Source organism: Protopterus annectens, chromosome 3.part0 (assembly GCF_019279795.1).
Source record: "Protopterus annectens isolate FY-2018-M chromosome 3.part0, PAN1.0, whole genome shotgun sequence".
NCBI lineage: Eukaryota > Metazoa > Chordata > Ceratodontiformes > Protopteridae > Protopterus > Protopterus annectens.
The window spans coordinates 944,998,496-945,022,625 of NC_056731.1; the positions used below are offsets into that span (position 1 = coordinate 944,998,496).

The 24,130-nt window shown below is 47.4% G+C and overlaps 1 protein-coding gene across 3 annotated transcripts in view; it reads right to left on the bottom strand.

The window, feature by feature from the left end:
* The window catches only part of DEK (DEK proto-oncogene), a 1,116,206-nt gene that overhangs the window by 591,069 nt on the left and 501,007 nt on the right, over positions 1-24,130 (bottom strand). For all 3 annotated transcript variants that reach the window (XM_044065276.1, XM_044065275.1, XM_044065277.1), the window contains exon 5: positions 1,910-2,019. In XM_044065276.1, coding sequence (XP_043921211.1) covers positions 1,910-2,019 — 110 coding nt within the window. The remainder of the gene's footprint in view (positions 1-1,909; positions 2,020-24,130) is intronic.

A 24,130-nucleotide genomic window follows, 5' to 3' on the forward strand; every position in this document is an offset into this window, starting at 1 on the left:
ATGAAGTTTGGACTTTGGTTTTCTAGGCGTGGATCGAGTTTTAGGCCTGGATGAAGAACATGGCGTAGGTTTAAAATGCAAGTCTGTAGGCCTGAATACACCCTCAGAAGCTGGTGCCTGCACAGTGGCTCCGGACCCATCCAAGGTAGAGACATCCGCAGGTTCTATAGTCAAAGAAGCAACTTGCAGCATACCAGACTCCGAATGGGTCTCTGTAGAGGCCTGTGAATCTGTAGAAGCAGTTATCAGGGGCTGCAAAAGCACCTCAGAGTACCGGCGGACTGGCAACTAGCTTAATGGAAGCGTCGGCAGTTTTGGATGTATGCGGTCTCCGTCTTTATCCTGTTTTTTGGAAGATTGGTAGTCTGGCTTATCGAAGCCATTTCGGAAGACTGAGAACAAGAGCGAAAGAATTTAGCAACAAAAACAGCCGTATGACGAATAGCTTGGGCATTGAACAAGGCACAAAAAGTACAGTTGTGTACACTTACCATAAATTTGGATGTTAGTGTATTCACTGTTGCAGTCATCACATTTCTGTTATCTGCTTGCAGTAGCCCTCAGTCGGCCTGGTTATCAAAGTCTTGGGTCCTGCGTCAGTTGCTACCTCATCTTCCATGATGTCAGGTAGTCAGGGGTATAAAACATGCAGCCAATGCCATTACATCACTTTTTCTTGCCCCAGATGACAGGTGCCCCCATAATGGGAAGCCATACCTTCCATGCATAGTCTGATGCATCTGTTAGGGTTTGGGCGGCAGGGGGTAGAGTGATTGGTAGTCCCTTGTTTTGGTGGCAGGTCTGTGCTCACCAAAGGAAGATTTTCCACTTCCCTCCTGGTTGGTTCAGTGGTTTGAGGCCTTAGACTCTGAACTGGAGGTGAGATGTTACCAGTCCCTGCAGAGACAGGACACAAGGCTATGAAGGAATTAAACAGATTGACTAAGAGCATGCCCAACTGGCAGGCTTTCTGTAGGAATAGATATGCATCCTTTTAGATTTTTAAGAGGCCTGAAAGGCGTCTGTAAGGAGGATTACCTGGAGTCTGGAGACTATGGAACCGGAGGGATCCAACGGACCTACTGAAATCAGTGGTTCGCCCTGGTGTCTGAAACAGACATCAGTAAAGCCTCTACAGACATGCTCTCCGCCTGGGAATGTACGGCTTTCGTGAAGGTACCTGCCTGAGGCGGCAGAGTATGATTCCTCTACCAGGCCGATGTCTGCCACAGGCTGAGGGTTGGACGCAAAAGGTGCAGCTGTAGTGGTAGGCCTTACAGTCTTTGGTTTCTTTTTTGGCAGTTCAATAGGTACATCGGAGGAACTCTCCATCCCTAAAGCTATTTGTTTAAGCCTTTGATTCTCTAAATACAAGTTAAGCATGTGCAGATGGCTGCACAAAGTTTTGTGCACAAACACCTGACAAATGGAGCAGGCCATGTAATTGTGTGACGGCCCCAAACAATAGACACTGATCATGGGCATCCTTGTGAGGCATCAGATGGCCGCACTTATCCAGAAAGGACAAGCATGACAAACAGGCATTACATGAAAGAAAAGGACTGAATGGTTCCCCAATGGGGCACTTTTCTGATTTCTCGAATCAGTCAGCCCTGAAGGCAGGAACACCTGGCGTTCGAGTGGCGGCTGAGAAGTTCGGGAGCTGGTGCATGCAGACATCACTTTTACGGCCCACATACCTTGAGCTACGTCAGACGTTCCCCCGCACCATACAGTGGCTGAAAACTTTTATATACTGGCCAGGCGTTTGGAAAGCAAGAGAAGTAAACCCACATGTTGAATACTGCAACATAAAAATAGAAGGACATCAACTTTGCATTTCCAATAGCACAATAAATGTGGTTGCAAAATTGACCAAAGATATCTGCAGCAATTTTTAAACACTTACTGTTCCTGGTCTGCCATAAAGCAGCTTGTGAAGAGGCTTCAGTTCTTCAGATTTTATTTGACTCATGAAATGCTGTATTCTTTCAATTTCACCAAGTTTCTCTCCCTTACCTAGGAAAAAAGTCTCACATTAGTAAAATACTTTGAAGCAAATTAAAATGCTGTCTAGACTTCACATCCTCCGGGGACATTTTAATTCCCAATTTATGTCCACATAAAAATTCACTTCGACAAAGTAGGGTTGGGAGGGTGGCCTAATAGTTAAGGTGTTTGCCTTACAAACACAAAGTGCAGGGTTTGAGTCTCACAAGGGATAATTGGCTAGGCTTAAAATGGCTCGCAAGGGCAATTAGCTTAGTACTAACCTATGAAGCTATGAAAACAAAGGCAGAATACACAGTGTAGTGGACAGATAGCTGGTTATGCTACAGTCAAAGCACATAACAATCCAATGGGCATCTCCCCAAAAGCAATAAAAAAAAATGAACAACAGCCAGCTGTATTATGACAAGTAACAGAATTAGAAGTTATGTACCTACCATAACGTTCCATGTTAGTTGTCTTCTCTCGCCTTCTTTCTTGCTGGATGGGTTCGGAGCCGATCCTCGGCTCAGACTCGGCACTTGCTGAGCTCGAGAGTCACTTTTACCAGCTCGAGGCAGCCCCATATCCCATGATGCAAGGCGGTATTATACCCAGCTCTCGTTTGGTACTTATAGGGAAAACATAGGGAAAACATAGGGAAAACACCTAGCACAAAAAACTTTCCACTAAGGAAAGAAGAGCAATTAGCCTAAACAAAAGGGCTATAATGGGAACCCAGATAATTAACTGGTGCCCAAAGAAGCAATCTTCCTGACAAGGGAGATCAAAGTCTGTCCAGGCAAGAGGGCAGGAGGGAGGGTCGCAAAAAAGAAGGCGAGAGAAGACAACTAACATGGAACGTTATGGTAGGTACATAACTTCTAAATGTTAAGTTGTCAATCGAGCCTTCATACTTGCTGGATGGGACCGCGTCCCTAGCACCTCTATCCTGGGTGGCTCAATGGAACAGACTCTCGAGAACCGTAGAACCAAAACTGGCTCTATCCCTGGAGGCCAAATCCAATTTGTAATGAGAAACAAAGGTATGAGGAGTGGCCCAAGTGGCTGCTGCACAAATAGTATCTAAGGGAAGTCTAGCCTGAAAAGCTGTGGAAGTGGCTAAGCTTCTGGTGGAATGTGCCTTTGGTTTTAAGCACAGCTGTTTGCCCCTAAGTTGATAGATTTCGGAAATGGTGGAAGAGAGCCATCTAGACAAGCTCACTTTGGAAACAGGAAGGCCTTTCTTATTCTCAGCATAAGAAAGAAAGAGCTGATCAGACTTTCTGAATTGTTTTGTTCTGTCCAAATAATATCAGAGTTGGCGGTGAACATCAAGATAATGTAATTTTTGTTCTGATCTGTTGGAGTAATTGGGGAAAAATACGGGGAGATCAATAGATTGGTTTAAATTTGTTTTTGAAGCAACCTTGGGCAAAAAGGAAGGATTAGTTCTCAAGGATACTCTGTCCTTGTGGAAGACCAAATATGGGGGACGAACAGGAAGGGCATGCAGTTCTGAAACTCTCCTAGCCGAGGTAATAGCGACAAGGAAGAGTGTCTTCCAAGAAAGAAACTTTAGAGAACATGAAACAGCTGGCTCGAAGGGAGGAAGAATTAAGGATGTCAGCACTAGATTTAGGTCCCATTGAGGAGGACTCCTGACAGGAGGATTAAGGAGAAAAACTCCTCTTAGAAAAGCTTTACAAAGCCTGTGGGACAATGTTATGGTCTGCAAAACCGACATGAAAGTTCGAGATCACAGCTAACTGAACTTTGACAGTGGAAGCTGAAGAACCCGATTTAAGGATTTCCGCTAAAAAATCCAAAACTGTATGAACAGGGGCAGTAAAAGGATCTATATTCCTTGATTTCGCCCAAAGGGAGAAACGTTTCCACTTGCTAGTGTAAATCCTTCTAGTAGAGGATTTAAGAGAAGCCACTATGATATCCCTAACAGGGTTAGAGACCATAGGAAGCCTGGCTAAGGAAGGAAGTGGAGCAACCAAGCTGTGAGGTTGAGAGAAGGAATGGACCGATGCAGCTGACCCGATTGGTGGATCAGGAGATCTGGCACTGGGTCGAGATGCCACGGCTGCGCCAAGGTGACGGAGGAACGGAAACCAAATTTGTCGAGGCCAATACGGGGCAACGAGAATCATTTTGGCTCTCAAAATGGTAGCTTTCTGGAGTACTTGTGGTATCAAAGGAAAGAGGGAAAGGCATAAAGAAGTCCCTGGGGCCAATCTTGGGTAAGAGCATCTCTGGGGGGATGGCCTGGAAGTGGGAAGAGAGAAGAAGTCCGGGCATTTGCTGTTTTGGGGAGTAGCAAAAAGATCGCAACATGGGCGGCCCCATTCTTGAAAAATCTCCACTATAGATTGCTTGAGAGACCACTCGTGAGGCATGAGAATAGCTCTGCTCAATCTGTCCGCTAAAATGTTGGTTTTCCCAGGGATATGCGTTGCTACCAGAAACCGATGAGAGGAGATCGCCCATTGCCAAAGTCTGAGAGCTTCTCGACACAAGGGGGTAGGACTTGGTTCCGCCCCGTTTGTTGATATACCACACTACGGACATATTGTCCGTGTGAACTGCAACTGTTCCCAAGGGAAGAGTGTCGTTGAGGGCTTGCAACGTTAAAAGCACTGCTCTCATCTCTAGGACATTTATGTGCAGGTGATATTCGAACGGTTGCCACGTCCCATGAACCATCCTGCCCTGATAATGACCCCCCCACCCGATCAGGGAGGCGTCCGTAGTGACTGTGGCTACCGGGGCCGGGGCAACAAAGGGTCTGCCCTGATGAACCTGGGGAAAAGAAATCCACCAGGATAGATGGTTTTTGCAAGTTTGTGTCACCAGAATTTGATGACGCATGGGGAGTTGTTGGTAAGACCATTGGGTGAACAACATCCATTGAAGGAGACGCATGTAAAAGCGGGCCAAAGGGAGAAGAGTAATGGCAGCTGCCATGAGGCCCAATACCTTTAGGACTAGTATGGCTTGCACCTTTTTGCTGGCAAGGATGATCCGCACATGGTTTTGGATGTCTAGGATTCTGTTGCTTGTAAGGTTTGCTGACATCCGGACAGTGTCTAAATTTGCGCCTATAAAAGTAATAGATTGGCAGGGCAATAAGGAGGATTTTTCGTAGTTGATAGAAATTCCTAAATGAGTGCAGAGATTTGGGGTATAATCTCTGGCTTGGAGAAGTTGATACCTGGTGGTGGCTGAGAGGAGCCAGTCGTCGAGATACGGAAAAGTACAGTTTTGTACCTACCATAAATGTAGATGTCCGATAGATATGCAACTGCAGTCATAACATATGGGTTTGTCCTGCCTCAGGCAGCCCTCGGTCGGCCGGATTCCAAAGTCTGGGTCCGACGTCGGCTGATGTCGCATTTCTCTCCAAAGTCAGAGCGGCAGGAGTACATAAGCATCAGCCGACGCCATCTTCTTCAGTGTTTCTTGCCCCAGATGCCAGGTGCCCTCCAAGGAAGGCTGTAATCAATTTGGAAGACAAAAAGGTTTCCAGACAAATAAGCAATAAACAGATGCACCATAACAGATATCCCCAGCTAGGATAACAGGGAGAGGAGTGGACCCAAGGAATAGAGGGGAGGGAGGGAGGGAAAACCCAACTGCAGTTGCATATCTATCGGACATCTACACTTATGGTAGGTACAAAACTGTACTATGTCCTTCAAGAATGCAACTGCAGTCATAAAGTACAGTTTTGTACCTACCATAAATGTAGATGTCAGAGAGGTATGCATCTGCAGTCAGGATCACGACCGAAGGGCTGCCTGAGGCAGGACAACCCATTTGTTAGGACTGCAGATGCCTCCTTGAAGGACATCATATGGGTTGAATACCATAGCTTAGCTGGGGGAGGTGGAAAGCACTAAGAAAAGGATGGTGTAGCTATCAATCCCTGCAGGACTGCCGAAGCAAAGCCTGCTCTGGATCTTGAATATAAAGGAAGGTTGTAGTGTTTGGAGAATGTATGCACGGAGCTCCATGTAGCAGCTTCTAGAATGTCTTTTGTAGGCACCCCTCTTAAGAATACCAGAGCTACAGCCACCTCTACAGCAGAGTGTGGTCTGATATTGGCTGGTACACTCTTTCCATGGAAGGAATAACAATCTGATGCAATGTCCAATCCATTTTGAGATAGTCTGTTTGGAAATTGCTTTTCCTTGTACTCCAGGGGCGTAAGCTACAAAAAGCTGATCAGACTTCCTATTGGCCTTGGTTCTGTCCAGGTAGTAGCGAAGTTGTCTGTGAATGTCCAAGGTATGCAACAGTCTTTCCCCTTTGTTCTCGGGATTGGGAAAGAAAGTAGGCAGGTGAATTGCTTGATTCAAAAAAACCCTAGATACCACTTTTGGCAGAAAGCTAGGGTTGGTTCGTAAGGAGACCCTGTCTCTATGAAAGGTAATGAACAGTGGTATTGCCATTAGGGCCTGTAGTTCCGAAACCCTTCTTGCTGAGGTAATTGCCAACAGGAAAGCTGTCTTCCATGAGAGGAATTGTAAGTCCACAGAAGCTGCTGGCTCAAAGGGGGGTAGAGTCAGTTTTTCTAAGACAAAGTTGAGGTCCCAAGCTGGTACTGGGGCCTTTCTTGGCTTGATATTCTTGATTCCTCTAAGAAATTGCCTTAACAAAGGATGTGAGAACACAGGTGGATCAGTGTTGTATCTAGCTGAAATAGCTGAAGCATGTATTTTTATAGAAGAATATGAGAGTCCATTCTGTAGCATATCTGCCAAGTATTCCAGGATGAGTGGGATGTTCAATGATGATGCATCATGACCCTTGCTGGTATTCCAAATGCTGAAGCTCTTCCATTTTGCTGAATAAACCTTTCTGGTGGATGGTCTGCGGGCTTCTGTTAATATCCGCTGAACTTCCTTGGAGAGAGATAGATTGAGGTTATTCATGGAATCTCCCAAGCTGTTAGCTGGAGCGTCTGAATGTTGGGATGTACTGTCCTGAAGTTGTTTTGAGTCAAAAGATGGGGCCATTGGGGAAGGGCCCATTTTCTGTTGTGGCATATGCTCCGTAGTAGTGGATACCAGTGTTGTCTTGGCCAGTCTGGAGCTATTAAGATCCCTTTTGGCTTCTCTGCTTTGATCTTTAGTAGTACTGTGGTCATCAGTGGCAGAGGTGGGAATGCATAAATCTTTAGGAAGTTCCAGTTGAATGAGAGAGCATCTGTTTTCCATGCTTGTGGATGATATGTCCTTGAACAGACCTTTTGTAGCTGATGATTGAGGTGGGAGGCAAATAGGTCTACTTCTGGTCTGTCCCATGTCGAGGTGAGCCTTATGAAGATTTCTGGATGTAACCTCCACTCATGGGGGTCTAGGAAATTCCTGCTTAGGCTGTCCGCCAACACATTGTCTTTGCCTGGAACAAACTGGGATTGCAACTGTATGTTTAAGCTCAGTGATTTTTCCCAAAGATTCATTGTCAGTCTGCAAAGGGGGTAAGAATGGGTGCCCCCCCGCTTGTTTATGTACCACATGACAGTGGTGTTGTCTGTCCGTATTAGAAGTTGTTGTCGGAAGGCCTCGATGGCATGCACGACTGCCAGCATTTCTTTTTGGTTGATACGCAGATGTGTTTCCTTTGGAGACCATTGTCCTTGAATACATCTGCCCCTCCATGTGCGCCCCCCATCCAAGGTCTGGCGCGTCTGTGGTCATTGTTTGTGTTATTTGTGGTTTTTTGAATGACATACCTGTGTTTGCCTGGCTTACCCAGGCCCACCATAGGAATTCCTTTTGTAGGCATGGAATAAGCGGTATGGCTGTCTCTAGGTTGTTGCTGCGTCGAGACCATAAACTTTTTAGGTACCATTGAAGCTTTCTCATGTGTAGTCTTGCTAATGGAACCAGGAGAATGCATGATGCCATGTAACCCAGGGCCTGTAGGAATCTCCTTGCAGTCATCTCGGTGAGCTTTGCCAAACCTTGGAAATAATGAGTTAACTTCTTTTGCTTGTCTTCTGTCAGGTATGCCATTTGAGAGGTTGTCTAGATTGGCTCCTAAGAAAGTAATTTGCTGGGATGGCTGCAGTCTTGACTTTTGGAAGTTGACTGTGTATCCCAGAGCTTGTAGCAATTGAATGACATAATCCAAGTTTTTTGTCAAAATCAGTTTGTCGTCCGCTTGTATGAGGCAGTCGTCCAGGTACGGGTAAATTTGAATCCCCATGGAGCCTGCAATGAGCAATTACTGAAGCCAGGCATTTTGTAAACACTCTGGGCGCAGTAGATAAGCCAAATGGCAATGCTGAGAATTGATAATGCTCTGGCCCTGCAAGAAATCTGAGGTATCTTCTGCAGCTGTGTCTGATAGGGACATGCAGGTATGCCTCCTTGAGGTCCAGAGTAATCAGCCAAGACCCCTTGCCCAGCGTGGGAAGGAGTTGCTGTAAGGTCAGCATTTTGAACTTTGGTACTATGAGAAAGGTGTTTAATGCGGACAAATCCAGTATTGGTCTCCATTGTGTTTCTTTTCTTGGAACAAGGAACAGTCTTGAGTAAAACCCCTGGCCTTGTTCTTGTTGTGGAACTTCTTCTATTGCATTGATCTGAACAAGCAGAGAAATTTGCTTGAAAGCCTCTGCCCTCTGGTTTTGCGGTAGGTTTGGCATGCCTTGTTTCCCTGGTAAGGTATGAAAGTGGAACCTGTAGCCTTGGTCTATAATGTCCAAAATCCATTTGTCCTTTGTCAATCTGTGCCAACTGTCTGAAAACAGAGATAATTTTCCGCCCAAGGGAGCTTCTGTTTGCTCTTTGGTTAGCGGAAGTAGAGGAAAGTCATTGGGATTGTCCCTGTGGGGCAGGAGAAGCCCCTGTGTCACTTCTTTGGTTTGCTGGTTGCCATCGTCATCCCCTGTAGGAACCTCTGTATTGTCCTCTTCCTCGGTCACGCCTGCTTTTGCCCTTTTGAAATCTTTCAGTATTAGGAAAGGACCAGTTTTTTGAAGGCCAATTCCTGCTGAATCTGGGTGGCTGAACCTGGAGGAAATCTTTGACTGTCTGAACTGACTTTGCTTTTTCCTCAATGGTCTTTAATACATCTTTAGCATTAGCACCAAAAAGCTTGTTCTTTTCCAAGGGTGCATCAAGAAGTTTTGCCTTAACATGATCTGGTAGAGGTTGTTCTTTTAACCATGCATGTCTGCGAATGACCGCCCCTGTCATAGCTGCCCTACATGAAGCTTCCAATGCATCATATCCACACTGAAGGAAGTGATTGCTAACTTGCTGAGAGTTGTGTACAGCCTCCTGCAAAGACTTCTTATCTAATGGATCAGGAGAGGCCAAAGTTTTCTGTAAATCATCTAACAGGAAATCCTGATATTGAAACATATGAAAGAGACAATTGAGAGCTCTCAGATAAAGTAGTGGAGGTGTAAACCTTCTTCCCCCATCTCTCTAATGACCTAGCTTCCCTGTTGGAAGGCAAAGGATTTTTGGAGGCGGTAGCTGAAACCCCTTTCGGCCCCTGTGAAATAGTTTCTAAATCAACAGCATGGGCCCTAAAAAAATGAGAATGTGTTTCAGGAACTCTATAGTATCTGTCCGGCTTGGCAGGAGCAGGAGGGAGAGTATCAGGAGTAACACTGGAGTCAGAGTATAAATCATCCAAAACATCAAGCACAGGAGGTATAGCTAAGGGCCTGTGCTGGGGCTTTTTAAGGAAGGTACGAAGGCGCTTTCTGGAATCTGAAAATTCCTGGCCTTGCCACTTAAAATGTTCATGGAATGCAGAACTTCCCCCAAAGGAAATATCCTCAGGAGGGGAGGCTGAGGGGATGGAGTCCTCTGCATCTGAATCCTCGTAAGCCTGGAAAGGCTCTTCCTGGCTATTGGATTGGCCAGAGGCCTCAGAATCTTCAAGTGAAGGGAGAGGGTCAGTGGGCTCAACCCTGGGCCTCTTATCAGGAGGAGGCTGGGATCCTCTCTCAGGATGGGCCTGTGAACGTCTGATCATGGAGATTAAGTCTGCTGCCATATTCATGATTTGTGTCTCAGGAGTAGGCTCAGAGGGAACCGGAGCACTCGCGGTAGGTTTTGGCGTGGAGTCTGTGGAAGACGCGGGCCGAGGATGGCGGTCCCGGTCTTTACGTTTTTTAGGAGTCTGCGATGTCAGTAATTCCGACGGCATCTTGTAATCGTATTTTTCGCCGAAAAATTCTTCAGCAAACTCCGCCCGGCGCCTGAGAGTGCGCTTATTGAAGTGAACACAGGCGGCACAGGCAGAGACGTCGTGGTCTGGGCCAAGGCAAGGAAGGCAGTAAGAATGGAAATCCTTATGAGGTACTTGTTTACCACAAGACAAACAGTTATTAACTTTCAGTAATTTCTGACATCGGCTGAAGCAAGAAAAGGTCCCCAACGGGGTACTTAGCTTTTTTGATGACTTCGATCGAAGAATACAGGAGCTGACCGACCAGCACTTGCGAACTGCTTCTGCTTCAGGCACCGCGCGGCAAGAAAGACTGAAGATGGCGTCTGCTGATGCTTATGTACTCCTGCCGCTCTGACGGAGAGAAATGCGACATCAGCCGACGTCAGACCCAGACTTTGGAATCCGGCCGACCGAGGGCTGCCTGAGGCAGGACAACCCATATGTTATGACTGCAGTTGCATTCTTGAAGGACATCACCTGGAATCCTTGAAGTCTCAGGTGAGCCGTGACCACTGCCATACATTTGGTGAACACTCTGGGGGCTGTAGTGAGACCAAAGGGCAGGGCTCTGAATTGGTAATGACTGGACCCCAGCCGAAAGCGGATAAGCCTTCTGGAGCATCTGTGGATTTTTATGTGATATAGTAAGCATCCTGAAGGTCTATTGAGCACATTCAGTTGTCTTTGCCCAGAAAGGGCAAAATCGATTGAAGTGTGACCATCCGAAATCTTGTCCTTTTCACGGACTTGAGTCTGCTGAGGTCCAATATTGGTCTCCAATCTCCCGTCTTTTTGGGAACCAAAAAGAACCTTGAGTAGATTCCGGGCTCTGAATGGTCTGTTGGAACTGGCTGAATGGCCCTTTTTCGTAGAAGCTTTGAAACTTCTACTTTTGCGATTTCCCTTAGACCGGGTGGAACATCTGGAAGGGAATTTTTGTGAGTGAAGGGACTTTCCTCGAAAGGAATCTTGTAACCCTCGGATATGATAGACTGTACCCATTTGTCTTGTGAAAGGGAAAGCCAGGCTTCTGGGTACAGCGATAATCTTCCCCCGACTGCCTCCAAGGATGGACAGTCGGGCAACACCTCAGGGATGCTGGAAGGGCTTGTCAGAGAGGCTCTCTGCTTCCCGAGTTTTGTGGACCCCCTCTGCCTCTAGGGCGGCGTCTTATTATTACCCCCTCTGCCTCTAGGAGTAAACTGACCACGTGCATCCGGCGTGACTCCCTGAGATTTACGGAACCACATCTTTCCGCCCTTCTGTCCTTTAGGGTAAGGCCTAGAAGGGGTGGAAAAACGGACCCCTACGGCAGAGAGTCTTGCTCACACCTGGTCAACGTATCCTTCACATGAGGACCAAACAAAGTTGCTCCATCGAAGGGAGAGTTTGTGAAGGACGCCTTAAAGGGATCTGCAAAATTACAGAGCCGCATCCAGGATTGACGCCTAAGAGCCACTCCTGTCCCTGCAGCTCTACACGCTCCATCTGCTGCATACGAAATCAGCCGCATGGAGGAGTTGGCTATGGAGTTAAGGATTCCTAGCTGAGAAGCAATCTTATCCTGAGCCCCTGAAGCTGTAGGATCCTGTACTACTTCACCTAATTCTTTAAGGATGTCCCTTTGAAGTCTGGTGAAGTTACATAAGTAATTCAGTGAATGCATAGTAAAGGTCGCTGAGGAAAACATCCGCTTACCATACCTGTCCATGGTCCTAGAATCTTTGTTAGGAGGATGGACTGGTACGGAAGGATCTGCAAGTTCCTTCTTAGTGGCGGCCGCCACCACCATGGCATCAACAGGGACACCTTTTGTAAGGAATTGCTTTTCAGAAGGGGCTGTAATAAATTTAGAAGTCCTCCTGGGAACTGGTTCTACGGAATCAGGAGCTGCCCACGCCTTCTGAGCTATTACCTCCATGAGGGGGTCAAAAGGCGGAGACACCCAGGAGGTGGAGGGTCGAGATCTGAACGCCTCAAGGTATAACGACTCATCCTCGGAGGGGTTTATGGAGAGCCAGTTTCCCCTCTGTTTTAGGAGTTCTAGGATGTCTGAAAAAGAGACATCCTCAGAGGGGGATCATGGGAACCCCTCTGACTCATCTAAGTCAGTATCCGAAGTAGTAGACTCAGGGGAGTCCAGGTGCTTCCTCTTACAAGTCCTCTTGCTCGGAGGATCTCCTGACGGATCAGGAGAATCATCGGAAGAGGGGGTTCCTCCCAGTGGGGAAACCTGAGGCGGTGGATCTCTCTGTCTGGGAGCAAGAGAGTGGGAAGAGATATTAACAGGCACCGTAGAGGGAGGAGCTAAAGGAATAGACTGCTGACTGAGCCCAGGGGCCAGCACACTCCTCATCAACTCGAAGGCTGCCCTCCCAGGGAGATCTGAGAGAACCCGTTCCGAAGAAACTGGGATTCCCAGGCCCACCGAAAGGGAAGGCTCAGAGGCAGATGTCGGAGCCGAGCTCACCAAGGCCGAAGCCCCAAGGGGAAGAGTGGGGTCGGACAAGGGTCCGATGCCACTCACCCCCTTGGAGCAGACCAGGGAAGCCCGGCCACCGAATCCCTCCAAGGAAGGTCTCGAGGAGGAGATAAGAGTAGATGCTGAAGGCGCAGAAGGGGGGTATCTGCCCTTCAGCCATAGCAGTAACTATTCCCGTAGACTCCAGCTCCAAACTCTGGGGTAGAGTCGAAGGAGGAACTTGAAGAGGGTGTGGACTAAGTCGCCTGTTGAGACGGACTATGAAGCATTTGGGCTAGTGCCTGTGATTTTAACAATCTGCTTACCACCCTCTCTAAATCATGGTCTGACAACCTGGAAGGCCTAGATCGGCTCCGATGGCTCCGCTCCGAAAGAAGAGGTGAGGCCGGAGCCGACAGTATCGGTTCCAAAGAGGGAGACCTGGACCTCTTCCTCGAAGGAACCATCGGAGCCGAAGAAACCACTGATCCAGACGGAGCCGATAACTTTTCGGCTCAGAGTGTAGGTATAGCTGTATCGGCTCCAGCCGGAGCAGATACAGGCAAGGAAAATATGGTGTCGGTCGGCGCCGACACCGAAGCCCGAGCCACATGGATGTCGGAGCCAGTCGGAGCAGACACCAAAGTGACCGTCAAAGTATCGGCACAGATAGCCATCGGTGCCGAAGATTTTTCCAAGCTAAGATCGGCTCCAGCCGGAGCCGATCTCGACTCCGGAGTCAGAGCCAAGGCAGACGGCTTAGGAACAGAAACCTGGGCCTTGGTAGTCTTAGAGGGCTTACCCGGAGCCGATTTTGCCGGGGAGCCCTCCAGTTTAAGAAGTCCTCTTAATATAAGTTTATTTCTCCTTTCCTGCAAGACTCTCTGGCTAAAAGAGTGACAAATTGCACAGGAGTCCTGCAGGTGGAGAGGTCCCAGGCAGTATATACAAGAAGTGTGACCGTCTGTCAAGAGACATCTTCTGACAGCACGAGTCACACTTCTTGAAGCCTGAGACCCTCTGCTCTTTGGACATAGTTGTATTCCAAACACAAAACACACACACAGTCCTGAATCAGAACAATTAAAGTTAAGGTAGAATAGCTAAATTCACACACACCCTAACCGGGGGGGGTGAAGGCCTGACTAAAAAAGTAAACTAGGGAAAGTAAACTTAGGCAGAAAAACCCTTACAAGTATCTTTAACAATAATAGAAAACTATTGGAGAGAATTTTAAGGAATGGGGTGACTAAATGTATAATAATAAACACTTACCAGGAGCTGGTAAAAGGATTACCTCATCAGCGAAGCGGCAAACGAGATCTGGGTATATACCGCCTTGCATCATTGGGGCTGCCTCGAGCTGGTAAAAGTGACTCTCGAGCTTAGCAAGTGCAGAGTCGGAGCCGAGGATCGGCTCCGAACCCATCCAGCAAGAATGAAGGCGAGATTGACAACTTAACATTATCCAGCTTAAAACAAAACCACACACATGTACAGATTTCCCTGTAACGTCTGAGTTGAAGGTCAAAGCAGTAGATTGATGCACTTCGCACCAGCATGCTATTGCATCTCTAAAGCACGCGGCCTTTGAGTCCAACACTTACAGGTCACACCTGCAACAAGCATGCCAACAAGATTTAAGAAATTGTATAAACAAAAGTTATGTACTTCCCATAACGACAAAATCATGTTCTCATTTTTATCTTGGTCAACACGTGGGTTGTCAGACTCACCTGGGCACAGACTCAGATTCTGTGATTCCAGTGCTTGGACTCCGCTCCTTCTCATAATTCTCGGAACTCCACCTTAACACCTCAGAGTTTTTGCTCCCCACCTCCCTAAAATTTTTTACAGCACTGCACATATAAAAATGGTTAGAACTAAAGGGAAAAAAAAGGAAAGCGACAGAACACTGCTACTCACAAACAGGGAGCCAGTTGTAGCCACCTAGTCAACCCGAATTAGTATGTCAATTTAGGGAGGCATTTTGTAAGTATCCTAGCAGCAACATGCAAACCAAAGTGCAAGAAGCTACATGGGTAATGGAAAGTCTCTCCATAAAACCAAAACATACATCCATCTACCTGGATGTAGGTACTTAAAGGAAGGCATTCCTTGGGTCCAGGGCAACCATGTACTGTCCCACATACAAGAGGCAAAGTACAGTTGTGTACACTTACCATAAATGTAGATGTTAGAGTGTATTCACTGTTGCCCCCAAGTCGGCAAGCTGCTGGCAGGCTGCCCCCAAGTCGGCAAGCTGCTGGCAGGCTGCCCCCAAGTCGGCAAGCTGCTGGCAGGCTGCCCCCAAGTCGGCAAGCTGCTGGCAGGCTGCCCCCAAGTCGGCAAGCTGCTGGCAGGCTGCCCCAAGTCGACAAGCTGCTGGCAGGCTGCCCCAAAGTCGACAAGCTGCTGGCAGGCTGCCCCAAGTCGGCAAGCTGCTGGCAGGCTGCCCCAAGTCGGCAAGCTGCTGGCAGGCTGCCCCAAGTCGGCAAGCTGCTGGCAGGCTGCCCCAAGTCGACAAGCTGCTGGCAGGCTGCCCCAAGTCGGCAAGCTGCTGGCAGGCTGCCCCAGTCGACAAGCTGCTGGCAGGCTGCCCCAAGTCGGCAAGCTGCTGGCAGGCTGCCCCAAGTCGGCAGGCTGCTGGCACGCCGCGCCCAAGTCGGCAAGCTGCTGGCAGGCTGCCCCCAAGTCGGCAAGCTGCTGGCAGGCTGCCCCCAAGTCGGCAAGCTGCTGGCAGGCTGCCCCCAAGTCGGCAAGCTGCTGGCAGGCTGCCCCCAAGTCGGCAAGCTGCTGGCAGGCTGCCCCCAAGTCGGCAAGCTGCTGGCAGGCTGCCCCCAAGTCGGCAAGCTGCTGGCAGGCTGCCCCCAAGTCGGCAAGCTGCTGGCAGGCTGCCCCAAGTCGGCAAGCTGCTGGCAGGCTGCCCCCAAGACGGCAAGCTGCTGGCAGGCTGCCCCCAAGTCGCCAAGCTGCTGGCAGGCTGCCCCCAAGTCGGCAAGCTGCTGGCAGGCTGCCCCCAAGTCGGCAAGCTGCTGGCAGGCTGCCCCCAAGTCGGCAAGCTGCTGGCAGGCTGCCCCCAAGTCGGCAAGCTGCTGGCAGGCTGCCCCCAAGTCGGCAAGCTGCTGGCAGGCTGCCCCCAAGTCGGCAAGCTGCTGGCAGGCTGCCCCCAAGTCGGCAATCTGCTGGCAGGCTGCCCCCAAGTCGGCAATCTGCTGGCAGGCTGCCCCCAAGTCGGCAATCTGCTGGCAGGCTGCCCCCCAGTCGGCAATCTGCTGGCAGGCTGCCCCCAGTCGGCAATCTGCTGGCAGGCTGCCCCCAGTCGGCAATCTGCTGGCAGGCTGCCCCCAGTCGGCAATCTGCTGGCAGGCTGCCCCCAGTCGGCAATCTGCTGGCAGGCTGCCCCCAGTCGGCAATCTGCTGGCAGGCTGCCCCCAGTCGGCAATCTGCTGGCAGGCTGCCCCCAGTCGGCAATCTGCTGGCAGGCTGCCCCCAGTCGGCAATCTGCTGGCAGGCTGCCCTCAGTCGGCAATCTGCTGGCAGGCTGCCCTCAGTCGGCCTGAATAACAAAGTCTTGGGTCCTGCGTCGGTTGCAGTCTCCTCTTCCATGACGTCAGGGGTATAAAACATGCAGCCAACGCGATTTTACTCAGTTTTTCTTGCCCCAGATGTCAGGTGCCCCCCAAATGGGGAGCAAATTTTTAGCAACATTTTACCTTAATCTACAAGCAAATACACCACAAAGGCTTTAGAATATAGTGAAGGAAAGAAGTTATAGAAAGGTGGATGGCAGGTTGGTAACCCAGAATGCAACAGTGAATACACTACCATCTACATTTATGGTAAGTGTACACAACTGTACTATGTTCTGCATGTTTCACGGCTGCAGTCATTACATTTGGGTAGAATCCCAAAGCTATGGATGGGAGGATGGAACTAAATAGCATTAGGATCCAGCTATAAGGCCCTGCAGAACTGCAGTGGCAAAGCCTGCCCTGGATTTGGAGAAGAGGCAAATTATAATGCTTTGTGATTGTATGAACAGAGCTCCAAGTAGCAGCTTCTAGAATGTCTTCGGAAGGAACCCCTCTGAGAAAAGCTGCTGAGGCAGAGGCAGCCGTGGTGGAATGTGACCTGATCCCCTTAGGCACAGGTTCACCATGGTGCAAGTAGCAGAAACAAATGCAGTGGGCTTATCCACTTAGAAACAGTCCGCTTTGATATAGCCTTCCCATCTGATCCTACAGCAAATGCCACCAGTAGTTAAGACTTTCTTAAAGATTTCGTCCTGTTTAAGTAGAATCTTAGTTGTCTGTGTACATCCAATGAATGCAGAACCCGCTCCCCCTTGTTCTGAGGATTTGGGTAAAATGTTGGCAGGTGAATTGTTTGGTTAAGGGACACACTGGATACCACCTTAAGCATAAAAAGGATTGGTCTGAGGGACACCTTGTCCGGGTAAAATGTAATAAAAGGCTCCACAGCCATGAGAGCCTGCAGTTCTGAAACCCTTCTTGCTGAAGTGACGGCCAAGAGGAAAGCTGTTTTCCAAGATAAAAATGTTATATCCTCAGTAGCTGCTGGCTCAAATGTAGGCAGGGTGAGTTTTTACAGCACAAAATTGAGGTCCCATGCAGGAGTTGGTGATCTTCTGGGAGGCCTTAAATTTTTGGCCCCTCTAAGATACTGTTTAAGTAGAGGATGAGAAAAAGAGGGGAGGCTCCGTGTTGTAATGAGCAGAGATGGCAGAGGCATGGATTTTTATTGAAAAAGATAGGCCCTTGTCACACATCTCAGGCAAATATTGTAAAATCTAAGGGATATACGGCTTTGCTGTGTCCGTTCCTTGTGCTTGGTTCCAAACACAAAATCTCTTCCATTTATCAGCATAAGATTTTCTAGTACTAGGCCTTCTGGCTTCCAAAATGACATCCATCACAGATTTACTGAGAGGTGCTGTTTGAATAATTAAATTATCAGCCATGCTGCAAGGTTCAGAGTTTGGAGCGGAGTGTGCAGAATTTGATTGTTCTCCTGAGACAGTAGAGGAGGTATTTGAGGCAAGTACCAAGGAGAAAGTTGACATATTCCTTAGAATTGGGTACCAGTGCTGGCGAGGCCAGTACGGAGCAAATAGGATCATTTTTGTTTTTTTGTCTGACTTTAGTAAGACCTTGGAGAGAAGAGGCAGAGGGTGAAAGGCATAGACTGATAGGTTTTTCCAACTGAAGGATAGGGCATCCACTTACCATGCTTTTCTGTGATAAGTCCTTGTGCAGTATTTATCCAGCTGATAATTTTGGGGAGAGGCAAATAGATCTATGTCTAGGCTCCACCATTTCTGTATTAACATGCTGAAGATTTTGTGGATCTAGTTTACACTCGTGCGGGTCCATAAGATTTCTGCTTAGGGCTGCCAGAGTATTTTGTTTTCCTGGCAGGAATTGAGCTTGAACATGTATTTGGTAAGTCAAAGCAGTGTTCCACAATGCCATGGCTAGTCTGCAAAGAGGGAAGGAATGTGTACCCCCCCCTGCTTATTTATGTACCACATAACCGTGGTGTTGTCTATCAGTTGTCCTGGATGAAGCAAGTCCTTGAAGGTTGTCAGAGCATTCTGAACAGCTAACATCTCTTTCTGGTGGATATGCAGATGCATTTGTTTTGGGCTCCATTTGCCTTGAAAGCATCCCCTTGCCAGGTGGGCCCCACAAGCATAGTCTGAGTCTGCAGTTAGGGTTTGGGTGGCAGGGGGTAGAGGGAATGACAGACCCTTGTTTTGGTGACATACGTCTGCCCACCAAAGAAACTCCTGTTGTAAGCAGGGAATGAGAGGAATCATGGTTTCCAGACTGACCATGTTGACTCCATAAACTTTAGGTACCATTGAAGTTTCCTCATATGCAGTCTCGCATATGGAATTAGTAGAATGCAGGATGCCATGAACCCCAAAGCCTGCAGAATTTGTCTTGCAGATAACTGGGGTTTTGTTGCCACTTGTTTGATGTATGTTGTCAGTTGCCTTTGTCTGGCGTAAGGTAAGCCATCTGGGCAGTTTTATTCAAACTTGCACCCAGGAATGTAATTATTTGAGAGGGTACCAGTTGGGATTTCTTTTCGTTTATTGTGTACCCTAGGCATGTTAGAAGCCTTTTTACAAATGCCAAATGTTGAAGAGTGTCCTTCTCTGCTTGAAGGAGACAGTCGTCCAGATGAGGATAAATTTAAACGCTTCTTTGTCTGCAGAATGCAATTATTGATGCCAGGCATTTTGTAAAGACCCTGGGCGCAGTAGATAAGCCAAAGGGCAGTGCAGAGAATTGGTAATGCAGAAAAACCTGCCTTGAAGCGGAGGTATCTTCTGCATGATTCCCTTATTGGGGTATGCAGGTATGCCTCTTAAATCTAGTCTCACTAACCAAGCATTCCTGCCCAGTATAGGCAGTAGCTGTTGTAAAGTCAGCATTTTGAATTGTGGAATGTCCAGTAACAAGTTCAGAATCGCTAAGTCCAGCATTGGACGCCAGGCATGGTCTTTTCTGAGTACTGGGAAAAGTCTTGAATAAAAACCTTGTCCTTTCCTTTTCTGGTACTGGTTGAATATCCCCCAAATCCATCAGGGACATAACGTGTTTCTGAGCCTCTGCCCACTGATTTTGTGGCAGATCTGACCAACCGTTTGGAATGGGCAAAGTATGGAAATGAAATCTGTACCCCTAGGATACTATGTTTAATACCCACTGGTACTGGGTAATTAACTGCCAATTTTGAGCATGAAGTGCTTGTTTTCCCCCTAAGGGGGCTGCCAAAAGATAAGTGCTTCATGAAGGTAGAGGGAAGTCAGTGAAACTGCTTACTGTAGGGTTGTGCTTGGTTTCCTCCAGATTTGGAGGTGGAATACTCTATTGCTTTGACCTGTAAGAACCCTGGGATTGGTATCTGGAACATTTTGAGCGCCTGGATTTGCCTTGATTGGCTCTGTTGGACACAGGAAAAGACCAATTTTTAGTAGGCCAGTGCCTACTGAACCTGGGTGGCTGCACTTGCAAGAAATTTTACAGTTTGCATAGATCTAGCTTTGTCTTCCATTTTATTTAAAACCTCTTCTGCCTTATTACCAGAGTATCATGCTGGAAGGGGGCATCCGACAATTTAGCTTCAACATGATCAGGCAGATTTTGCTCCTTGAACCAGGCATAAGGAATCAAACCACATTGCAAAGTATGCTTTCCAACCTGTTCTGCTGAATGCAATAATTCACGTAATTCTTTATTTTCCACACAATCAGAAATCAACATCATTCTGTTTAAATAAGCCCATAACATGCTGTTGATATTTAAGCATATGAAACTGGCAGTTTAAAGCCTTAATTGCCAAGGCTGCAGAAAGTACAGTTTTGTACCTACCATAAATGTAGATGTGCGAGAGGTATGCATCTGCAGTCCTAACAAATGGGTTGTCCTGTCCTCAGGCAGCCCTTCGGTCGGCTTGATTCCAAAGTCTGGGTCTGGCCTCGGCTGATGTCGCACTTCACCCGACGTCATAGCTGCAGTTCTTCGGGTATAAAGGTATCAGCCGACGCCATTTTCCTCAGAGTTTCTTGCCCCAGATGCCAGGTGCCCTCTAGGAAGGCTAAATTTGGATAAATGTAAAAGCTTCCAAATAACAGAGAGCAAATAAAAATAAACATGTATGTACATATATACAAACAAATACACCATAATAGATTCCCCCAGCTAGCTAGATGATGGGCAAATACCCTAGGAGTACCACAGAGGGGAAGGAGGGAGGGTAATCCTGACTGCAGATGCATACCTCTCGGACATCTACATTTATGGTAGGTACAAAACTGTACCATGTCCTTCAAGGATGCATCTGCAGTCCTTACAAATGGGTAGAATACCATAGCCAAACTGGGGGAGGAGATAATAAGATTATGGTGTACCTAAGATCCCTTGCAAAACAGCAGTGGCAAAACCTGCTCGGGATCTGGAGTATAAGGGTAGATTATAATGCTTGGCAAATGTATGCACGGAGCTCCAAGTAGCAGCCTCTAAAATGTCTTTGGTAGCCACTCCTCGTAAAAAAGCTGTAGTAGTGGCTGTAGCCCTTGTGGAATGAGGTCTGATGTTTTCTGGAGTTGTCTTCCCATGGTAAGAGTAACAAAATCTAATGCAATTTCCTATCCACTTAGAGATTGTCTGTTTTGAAATTGCTTTTCCTTCCATTCCTGTTGCATATGCTACCAGTAACTGGTCAGTTTTTCTATTGCTCTTGGTTCTGTCCAGGTAGTAGCAATTGTCTATGTACATCCAAGGTATGTAATAGCCTTTCTCCCCTGTTCTGTGGGTTGGGGAAGAATGTAGGCAGGTGGATAGCTTGGTTTAGAGATACCCTGGAGACCACCTTTGGCATAAAAGTAGGATTAGTTCTCATGGACACTATCTTGATGGAAGATAAGGAAGGGCTGTACTGCCATTAATGCCTGTAATTCAGAAACCCTTCTTGCTGAAGTGATTGCAAGCAGGAAAGCAGTTTTCCATGATAAGTACTGTAATTCTGCTGTTGCTGCTGGCTCAAAAGGAGGGAGTGTCATTTTTTCTAGCACAAAGTTCAAGTCCCAAGCGGGCAATGGTGGCTTCCTTGGTGGTTTTACATTTTTAATTCCTCTCAGAAACTGCCTGAGTAGAGGATGTGAGAAGACTGGAGGATCCATGTTGTATTCTGCCGAAATAGCTGATGCATGAATCTTAATGGAGGAATAGGACAGGCCATTGTGGAAAAGTTCTGCCAAGTATTCCAGGATGTTAGCTATGTTTACCAGTGACACATTTTCTCCTTTTGCTGCACTCCAAATGAGATATCTTTTCCATTTTGCTGAATAAGTTTTCCTTGTTGAGGGTCTGCGAGCCTCCAAGATAATGTCCTTAACCCTTTGAGATAAATATGGGTTATTTTGTCTTATGCAATGTTCCAGGCAGCTAGCTGCAGCGTTTTTAGGTTTGGATGCAGGGTTTTGAAGTTGTTCTGTGTTAGCAGTAAGGGAACTAGGGGCAGAGGCCATATTTGTTCCCGAGACATACTCCTCAGTAATGGGTACCAATGCTGCCTCGGCCAGTATGGAGCTATCAGGATGATCCTTGGCCGGTCTTCTTTGATCTTCAGTAGCACCTTGTGCATCAAAGGAAGAGGTGGGAATGCATATGCTATCAGGTTTTTCCAACTGAAAGATAGGGAGTCCACCTTCCAAGCAAGTGGGTGGTATGCCCTTGTGCAGAATTTTTTCAATTGGTGGTTGTGTGGGGATGCGAATAAGTCTATTTCTGGTAGTCCCCATTTCCTTGTAATGGATTTGAAGATGTCTGGATGCAGCATCCATTCGTGGGCATCCGTGGTAGTTCTGCTTAGGATGTCTGCTAGTATATTTTCTTTTCCTGGTACAAATATTGCCTGTAGCTGAATGTGGAAGATCAGGGCCACATTCCAGAGGTCCATTGCCATCCGGCATAGAGGGTATGAATGTGTGCCTCCCTGTTTGTTGATGTACCACATAACTGTGGTGTTGTCCGTCCTTATCAGCAATTGACCCTGTCGAAGAAACAGTCTGAATTGCCAGTTTTACTGCCAGCATCTCCTTTTGATTTATGTGTAGGTTCAGCTGGTCTTGAGTCCATAGGCCTTGTATGCACTTGTCCAGCATGTGTGCCCCCCAACCGAGGTCTGAGGCGTCCATGGTGATAGTCTGGCTTGGTTGAGGGCTGTGGAAGGGCAGTCCCTCGTTCAATTGACAGGCCTGAGCCCACCATTGGAATTCTTGCTTCAGGCATGGAATTATTGGAATTTGGGTTTCTAGGCTGTGCTTGTGCTGAGACCATAAATTCCTTAGGTACCATTGCAACTTCCTCATATGTAGTCTGGCATGTGGAATCAATATTATGCAGGATGCCATGTAACCCAGGGCTTGCAGGACTTTCCTTGCTGTTAGCTGGTGCTGCGTTGTTAATGCCATGAAATAGAGAGGAAGGTGCTTCTGCTTTTCTGCTGTGAGGGATGCCATTTGATTTGATGTGTCCAGTTCTGCACCCAAGAAAGTTATTGTTTGGGATGGTATCAGTCTTGACTTTTTTATATTGACTGTGGCCCTAAACAAGGTATACACAAAGTATGGTAATCCCTATGAGGTATCTGTTTCCCACAAGAAATACAGTTATTCACTTTTTCTGACATCCGGTTAAATACTGAGGCAAGAAAAAACCAAAATATTCCCCAACGGGGTACTTAGCCAACTTTGATTCGGTCTGAAACTCTGGCTTCAGAAACTTTCAGAACGCCAACCTGCACTCGCAAAATTGCTTCTGCATCGGACCATGCGGCAAAAAAGACTGAGGAAATGGCGTCGGTCATGCGCATTAGTACCCTGACGTACTGACGTCAGTCTAATGCGCCCTGACCGACGTCAGCCATATACTTTGGTATTCGGGCCGACTGGACAGCGGACTACCCAATAGTTAGGACTGCAGCAATGTGGAATGAAGAACATCCCAGGGCTTGCAGGACTTTCCTTGCTGTTAGCTGGTGCTGCGTTGTTAATGCCATGAAATAGAGAGGAAGGTGCTTCTGCTTTTCTGCTGTGAGGGATGCCATTTGATTTGATGTGTCCAGTTCTGCACCCAAGAAAGTTATTGTTTGGGATGGTATCAGTCTTGACTTTTTTATATTGACTGTGTATCCCAAGGCTTGTAGTAGATGAATGACCTTTTTCAAATCTTTTTCTAATTTGTTTTTGTTGTCCGCTTGTAACAGGCAGTCGTCCAGGTAAGGGTAAATTTGAATTCCCTGAAGCCTGCAATGAGCAATTACTGATGCCAGGCATTTCGTGAATACTCTGGGCGCAGTAGATAAGCCAAAGGGCAATGCTGAGAATTGATAATGCTCTGATCCTGCAAGAAATCTGAGGTATCTTCTGCAATTTGGTCGTATGGGGACGTGCAGGTATGCCTCCTTGAGATCTAGAGTTACCAGCCAAGACTCCTTGCCCAGCATGGGCAGAAGCTGCTGTAGGGTCAGCATTTTGAATTTTGGAACAATGAGATATGTATTTAGAGTGGACAGGTCGAGAATAGGTCTCCATTGGTTTTCTTTTCTTGGCACCAGGAAAAGTCTGAAGTAAAATCCTTGCCCTTGTTCCACAGACGGTACCTTTTCTATAGCTCTCATCCTTATCAAGTGGTCTATTTGTTCTAGAGCTTTTGTCTTTTGATTTGGAGGTAGGTTTGGCATTCCTCTCTTCCTTGGTAGAGTATGGAAGTGAAACCTGTAACCTTGGTCTATTGTCTGTAAAATCCATTTGTCTCCTGTGATGTGATGCCAGTTTTCCGAAAATAAGGCTAGCTTTCCGCCTAAGGGTGTTTCTAGTTGTTCCCTGGTAGGCGGTCTCAGAGCCAAGTCACTGTGATTGTCCTGTGGAAG